Source organism: Mus caroli, chromosome 9, assembly GCF_900094665.2.
Source record: "Mus caroli chromosome 9, CAROLI_EIJ_v1.1, whole genome shotgun sequence".
Lineage (NCBI taxonomy): Eukaryota > Metazoa > Chordata > Mammalia > Rodentia > Muridae > Mus > Mus caroli.
The window spans coordinates 81,907,865-81,915,703 of NC_034578.1; the positions used below are offsets into that span (position 1 = coordinate 81,907,865).

Below are 7,839 nucleotides of genomic sequence, written 5' to 3' on the forward strand. Positions count from 1 at the left end.
CTCTGGCTTCTAGGTCACTTAACCCTGCTAAGTTTATACCCAGACAAAAATTTTTGGCATCAAATAGCTAGTTGCTTTTGAAGCTGTTTGAGTCATTTAGATGGTCTGGCTGGAGATTGAACACTGTCATTTCTTAAGCTGCAATGTGTTTTGGAAGGCTGGTCTGTTCCCGTGTATGCCTCATACTTGAGAGTGTANACAGCTTGGGGTTCAGAGGACACGATCTTTAGCACATTAAACACCAAACAGCAGACACAGATCAATAGAAAAAAATAACTTCTTTTTATTTACAAAAACAAAAATCCAAATATTGGATGCTGTAAACAAAATTCACAATCTGTTCCCTCTAGCACTGATGCGAACATGTCAGTTTTGAAGAGTCCATTTTCCATCAACTCCTTTTACTGCCTGTGACACACAATTGTCAAAACGTTCCAAGAGTGACCCAGGGTGCATCTTGCTGTTGTAGGACAACTCAGAGCAGGCAATGGTTGTAGGGAGGTGGGAGGGAGGGCCAACGGTAAACAGAACCTCTTACAATCTGCAAAGGTTTGCAGCAAGGATCCCCAAGCCCCTCAGCACCGCCCACTTTGTACGGTTATCNCTGATTTCTTAGCAAGCCATTACCATGACAACACGTGACACGGAGATCCCTCCACAGCACTGAAATGGTGATGCTAAAAGAAATATTAAAGAAAGAGTATATTCAAATAGGTGCTATATATGAAAACAGGATATTTTTGACTTTTTTTGTTTTGTTTTGTTTTTATCAAACANACATTTTTCTTTCACAACAAAAGCTTATTTTTGACAGATGCTGACAGCTTTTAACATAATACATTTCATTTACAAAATAGTTCACAATATTTATTTAACAAGCATTGCATTAAAACAAGGATATGCACAGTAAAGCAACCAANGACAGCAAACAGAAGGGGTGGCAAAAACAGCATGTTCACTTTTCATTTCATTTCCTGCTTGGCTTGAGTATTCTGCCCATCCTTGTGCTTTTTTGGACCCAGGTCAAAACAGCCTAACTATACCAAAGAGTGCAAGCTCTCCATTCAACTTTGGAAAGTCCATCCCCCTGTAAGAGTTCTTGAGGCAGTTGAATTTACTGCAGATGAAGTAAACTTTGTAAAAGGACACAGTTACAGGCTAAGTGTTCTCTGACATGCCAGANTGGACACGTGAGAAGAACCTTCANAAGGCAAAACTTCTCTCTGTTTCAAAGTAATAATACACTAGGCCAGACAAACACAAGAGCAAACAAACCGTGGGCACTGATTAGATGCAGAGAGANCTGTCCTTTGCTCTAACNTTCAGATTTTTAGGCCACACATCCACAAAGAGAGACATATATTCCCTTGCATGTTCAACTACATATGCACAGGACTATAGTATGCACAAAATAGAAATAAATTATATAAGGGTTAAAGTAAATGCCAAAAGTTGCCTTGAACACAGCCTGTTCTATCTGAATGTCGTGTGCTGGTTCTTTTGACTAAGTTCTTTTGACTTAGCTTGCAGCTAAGTAAGCAAGCAAGGAATAGAAATACTTGAGAAANTAAATGAAAAACATTATTTTCTAATAAGGCCCCTTCAAACAAAAACCTGTGCTGTCAGTTAACAGCAGGTTGCTACTATGGCAGAGCCCAANATCTCCAGACTTTTCAAAACAGTGGACAACTCATATTTGCAGAGTTAGCATGAGCAGAAACCAGGTCACCAGAAAAGCCTCTGTCCCCCACCCCAGCAGTCCAGGAGAACTTGCAGGAGAGCTAAGTGGGCTGGACTGTGGTTTCTGATAGGTGAGTTCCAGGCTTCAGCTGCAAGCTGAACAAGGTTTCCTGGGACTTTGCATATGATTTTTCAAATGCAGGGCAGTNAAGGGGAAAACTGGACCACCATGGGAGCAAGATCAGGTCCTTATAAAAGAGAGTGGCAGTGTTGGGGNCTGTGGCAGCTTAGTGAGGATTCTCAAGGAAGCTGTCCAATCAGAGCCAATCTAGTTGCTGGTAAGGCTTCAGATACAGGTGCACAGAAGGGTGGTCCAGACAGACCAACCTGTACTAATCTGTCCAGGAGAAGCAGAGAGATGCTGAGATAACATCATTGCCAAGGTGAGAGAGTTTCATTCACCCTAGCATCTCTGTCACTGACTGGCTCTGCAAAGATATTACCATACCTAGCAGTCATTCACTAAGGTTCCAGGGGACTGGTGATTGTTTCACAACAATAAGGGAAGGTTTTTTTTAATGCATTTGCTTCATTTTTTTGAAATGTTAGTTTTCAGAGACCAGTGTCTACAGAGCTGGGACAGGAGTTAAGTTTAGCTGTCACTGAACATTATCAGTTCACGACACAAAGGTATACAAATGGTCTCTTGGGAGAGAAAACTAAAGTTGGGTTTGATCGAATACAAAGTGATTTAGTTTAAGGTACAGTACTAAATATTTCTATGCAGTGTGACAACCAGATCAAACATATTTCATATTGGATAAATTTATAAAACGTATATATATATGTATATATAATATATATATCCTATATATAAACTTTATGTAGTTGTGCAAATACTCTTTAAAAAGGGTCATTTCACATTTATTAAATTCTAGTGGTCCAAAATGTAGAATGCACTCATTTGTATTTTCATTTAAATATTAGGAAGTAGTGTTCGGGTTCCAGAATTCTTTTTTCTTTTTTTTTTTCTGCAGTTTATTGATTTAGTTATCCTATCTCTGGTCCATGATCCACAAGGTCTAAGCCTTGAAGGTATGTAATTCTATTTATTTAAGGGGGAGGGGTTCAGACTCTCAAAATGTCAAGTAAGTCAATTAAAAAGTATGCTACCAAATATTCTTCCATTTGTGAAGTTCTCTGGTTCACTGAAATTAAGAAAAAACTCACTATAAATGTGTAATCTCTGCTTCTCCTACAAATATATTATTCATTTACTTCCACTTGTCTTATTTTTTATGGGTTTTAAGTCATCATTGCAGTTTGCCCATGTCTTCTAAGATCCTACCAAAAACATAAAAAGCACTATATTTAAATTTTTCCTATTTGATACATTATTTTAGATCATAGACAAAGTAGTGTGTGTATATATACATACATATCACATATATGTGTGTGTGTATACACACAAACAATATATACGTACCTATGATAACATCACACCAAACAATATCAACTTTATATAGTTATTTGCCAAAAAAAAATAGGGCATTTCCTCCACCATTCACAAGCTTATATGTTGTTTTATTTTTTTTTTCTTGAGTCCCTGATAAAATAAAATAATTATTAAACCATAAAATAACCTTTTCCACTTCAAATCTTCTGAAAGCGACAGGCACTTTGATGTGTATTGGTGTGTAACAAATATAGTAACTCTTTATATATCCTACTCTATCCCTCTGCTCGGGAAGTCTTACCTGTTAAATCTTTGGTCCTTGAGCATGTTTTCTTGGCTACAGCTGTTTTTTGCTTGCGTCTTCACATTTAAAATAATAATAATAATTTTTTAAAAACGCAAGCTATGCACGAAGCTGGAATTAACGGGGTCATGTCATCCTTAAGTTCTGCTGTTTGTTACAACTGTTGGTCGGTTTGGACTGTTGGTTTGGACTGAGCTGTTTCTCTGAGGAAAACAGGATCATTCCAAAGAGAGCATTCGCTTCAAAACAGACGGTAATACCTTCTAGTAGAGTAGCCCTGCCTGCCCCTGTTACTTTCTGACCTCCTCGTGTGATAGGCAAGGCTTTCCTCCTCTGTAGTTTCCCATTTGTAAATGCCATCTGAAAAGTTTGTCCACCATTCCTTTCCCNATGGCAGAGCTATGGGAGTAGCTACTGCAAACCCATATTGTCAAAATCAAGCCTTTTTTTTTTCCTTTTTTAAAATTCTCTCGTTATTTTGGGAGAATCTGGCTGCTTTTTACCAACAGGCCTCTTTCGTTTCAAGATAGCATCCAATTGGGTAGAGACCATAGGTGGGGTGGGTGGCTAGGGAGGGTGACAGTTGAGATCATGCTCCCGTAGTGATGGAAAGATCCAAAAGCATTGCCAACTTTAAAATCAGGAGCAAGTCCTCAGTGCACTAAACACATCCCTAATTAGGACTGGGTCACTTCCCTTTTTGGTGTTGTGTCATAATTTTTCTTCCTTTCTTTTTTTTTTTTCTTTCTTTCTTTCTTTTTTTTTTCCCCCTATCTTACTTGAAATGGCTTCCCCATGGGACATTTTTAAAAGATTCTTAGTTGCAGGGTAACCAAGTAGAGTATGTCTGCTGCTGGCATGTGAACACGGGCTGAACTTGTGCAATATAGTAATTGCTAAAGTTAGCATCTGCAACATAGGGGGCCGGCTGGTAATAGCAAGTGACATTAGCCACATTAGGAATGACATTTTGGTCAGCTAGCACCCGGATTGCCAGCATGGTGATAAGGTTTAAAGTCTGCCTCCTTTCATGTCCCATCAGGCACACCGTACTCTCGTTTACCACTCCATGAAGGGTCATGAGATAGTCATACTTGCGGTCTTCCAAGCCCACGAAGTGGTTCTGCAAGTAGGACTCCAGCTTTCTCTGCTGCTCTCCGATGTCTGAGAAGTCAATAAAAAACCGGGAACACATGTACCTCTGGAGGGTCTTGATCTCCTCGGAGGCAGGCCTGAAGCCCCGCACTAAGAGGTTGCAGTACTTAAGCAGGCCTCCCCCTCTTATTTCCTCTGGGTTCCTGGTGGCAATGATCTTGTTGCAAAGGTGATCAAAGGCTTCGTGGAAATCACCATAGACACTCTCGCCGATGATGGTGGGGTGAAATGTCTCAGTCATCGGGTTCTCTGAACACTCGTAAAAGAGGAGAAGAGAGTCTAATTTGATTTGAAAAGAATCTACACTGAATTCAAACTGCCTCCGCAGGGAATCCACAAACTTCAGCTCCACATTTTTGCCACTGTTGTTTGACAGGGATATAAGGCTCCACCGGTCAGAATCATTGCACACTTTAACCATTTTCTGCACATAAGCCTCCTACGATGTAAAAGAAACAAGAAAGTGAACAAAGCTGGTAAAGGAACAATAAATGTGTCTCAGCTGCTTTGCTGAGGATTATTTTGCTCCTTCCTGTTTGTTTTGTTAAGTTTCAGCAAAACACTACCTACGAGCTTAAACGGTCTTCGGAAAACAGGGGNAAAAAATACATTTAACGAGTAGTTTTGCCGTCTGGGAAAGAGACTAGAAGTAATAGTTTGAGGCTTTTGGCAGACACAGCAGCATACTAAGACGTTCTGTTGTCATGTCTGAGTTCAAATGTTATTTTTTTGGAAGATGGTCTAATGGGCACAATATTCACCCAGTATCCACAGAGAGACAGACAGTGTCGTGAGTCGCCCTCTCTCAGCCTGGTCTCCAACCACCCAGTTCTCCTTCCCCTTAGGCAATCAATCTTATCAGTCGAGTGTGTCCCTCCAGCGACACTCTACAGTTACAGCCAAAGAGGAACTAAATTGCCTTCAGACAACTTTAATTAATTATACAAAACGCCACCTAAACCGAAGGGGAGGGGCACACTATTACACCCTCGACTCCGTGAATTAACAGGGAAAAGCATCAAATATCTTAAACGCCGAAGTCAGTTGAGTAGGGATCTATTCACATTTTCCAATACAACAAAAACCATTGACTCAGTTCGGCTTCAGGCTGCTATTTTCCCAAAGTCTAGATTACAAGATGACTCAAAAAAAATTATTTACATCATTCCATCCTTCCACCAATCACGTTATACTCTGGACAAGAGTCCAGCAAGGAAAGTCAAGAGTTAAACCATAGAGAGAAGGAAGAGAAGGAAACGCAGAGGAGGAAGCACAGAGTTGTGGCGCTGGATCTCCCAGGAAACTAAAATACTCCACACCACTCACGCACATTAGTGCGCTCGTGAAAGAAAAAAAAAAAAAGGAATAAAAAAATAAATAAATGAACTCACTACGGCCATACTGAAGGCAGTTAAGGCCAGCCGGGCTTGCTTTCTCCCCACCCCCGCTCTGCCCAAGCCCATCAGGTGGCTTTACCTTGAGAGTGAGCGGTGTGATCTTCTCCTTGTTCACCCCTTCGGGCAAGAAGTCTAACAGGCAATCCAGCACGACGTCCTTCACAGTCTGAAACTCCTCTTCCCCACGCAGGTCAGCGCAGAAGATGAGGTCCAGGTCCTTGTAGCCTAGGCCACTGTCCTGGTGCAGGACGTGACTGGCGGCCGAGCCATTGAGGCGCACGTCGCGGACACCTATGCTCTTCTCTTCCAGGCGCCTCCTCACCACCTTCACAATCAGGCTTGGCTGCAGCTCGAGCGTGGGGAAGTTGCCGCGCCCGTGGATCGGGATGGTCTCGCTCAGAATGCCGTCCAACCGCTGCACTTGCTCCCAGTTCAGCACATTGCAGTGCGCCGTGGGGCTTTCGCAATAGTCCGAGCAGCGGTCGCCGAAGCTGCTGCCGCCGCCGAAGTCACCACCCAGGGGGATGTAAGGGCCGCCGGTCAGCTCGTCCTCTGCCATGGCAAAGTACCCTTCGCCCTCGGCCATGTAGTGCCCTCCGAAAGCCACTTGGCCTTGGTCAGTCCTAAGAGGAAAGAGTGGATTTAGGGGAGCGGCAGAGAGGTGTGCGGGTGAGGGGACAGGGGTCCCGCCGAGGGGCCTGGGCTTCCCCTCCCCGATCGTGACGCCCATAGTAGCCCTCCTCCCCCAACCCTCACCGACCCCAATGCCCAACCGCGCGCCGCGCCCCGCAGAGCAGCCCCGCACCAAAAGTATCTCTGATGCATCTGGAAAGCACAAGCGAGAGTCCCGTCTGTGTCACCTGGAGGCGGCCGCCCCTTCTAGGAGCGCAGGCGAGCGAGGAACCGCGAGGCGGACACACTTCGCAGGAGCTGCGAGTGCGCTCCCGGCAGTGGCCCGCGACTTCTCCGCGCCGACCCCCGCCGCGCCCTGAGCGTTCCCGCCCCTTGCCTGCGCCCCGCCCGCGCCCCCGCTGCGGTGGTCTCGGAGGTGGCGGCTCTGGACGCCGCCGATGCCGCCGCGCACACTCGCGTCTCTGGAGCTTTAGCAGTTGTGCTGGGGGAAATGTCTTCAGTACTTTTTTTATACCGGGCTTCTCCGCGCTTCCGGGGCCCCAGCGCGCAGTGCTCGCCACACCCTCTCATTTGCATAGAGCACCGCCCCCAGCGCTGGGTGGACAGTCGCCAGAGCTCAGAGCTGCTGGAGCCAGGCCAGGGTGCGCAGCCCCTGGCTATGAGCACAGACAGATGCCTGTGGCTCCTACGTGTAGATTTATCCATTTCTGCNCGTCCACACACGCGCGCACACACACACACACACCTATACAGGAGACACTTTGCCTCAAATGTGATAGATGGCCATCAAAACCGGATCAGGGTTAAAAATCATGCAACTATAGAAACTTCCCAAGCCTAGCCTTCTAGCCGGGTGGAGCGCGTCATTGCCGCGTAACTCTGGGTCTCCTGGAGGTTCCCCCAACAGTGTCCGTTTGTGGCTAGACCGCCGATTCCACTCTGGACCCTGGGCCAAGTGTGGTCTCCAGAGGCAACTGGTCACGCACTTCAGTCTCTGTGNGGGAGGGGGAGGGTTTGCTGAGAACTGAGTTTCGATTCTCGAAACCTCGAGAAGTGCTGGGGCGGGGGGTGGGGGGAGAGTCGGGTGCCAGCCAGCCAGCCTGAGTGCGCGTCCAGCTGCTACCCGCGAGCTGGGCAGGCGCGCGTCGCCTATCACACAGCTCCGCGGGCTCGCGGCCAACCCGCGGGGTCTCGGAGCGCAACCCCAGCAGTGC

General features: G+C 45.5%; 1 protein-coding gene across 2 annotated transcripts; it reads right to left on the minus strand.

Moving 5' to 3' along the window:
- Positions 1-261: 261 nt before the first annotated feature.
- Tent5a (terminal nucleotidyltransferase 5A) lies at positions 262-6,965 on the minus strand. Of its 2 annotated transcripts, none has more exons than XM_021172424.2 (3): positions 6,853-6,965; positions 6,072-6,615; positions 262-5,034 (listed from the first exon to the last, which is right to left on the minus strand). In XM_021172424.2, the coding sequence occupies exons 2-3, from the start codon at positions 6,576-6,578 to the stop codon at positions 4,258-4,260; spliced, it is 1,284 nt and encodes a 427-aa protein (XP_021028083.1). In that variant the 5' UTR covers positions 6,579-6,615; positions 6,853-6,965; the 3' UTR covers positions 262-4,257. The 2 variants fall into 2 exon arrangements, with proteins under 2 accessions (XP_021028083.1, XP_021028082.1); XM_021172423.2 differs by having other exon boundaries at positions 6,798-6,965.
- Between the last annotated feature and the right edge of the window lie 874 nt (positions 6,966-7,839).

Excerpts from the sequence above, each read along its gene's own strand:
- Tent5a (XM_021172423.2), bottom strand. The coding sequence starts at position 6,817 with ATGCATCAGAGATACTTTTG. Across the intron at positions 6,616-6,797 it reads ATGCATCAGAGATACTTTTG|GACTGACCAAGGCCAAGTGG; the intron begins GTGCGGGGCTGC and ends CTTTCCTCTTAG. Across the intron at positions 5,035-6,071 it reads TCACACCGCTCACTCTCAAG|GAGGCTTATGTGCAGAAAAT; the intron begins GTAAAGCCACCT and ends TTTACATCGTAG.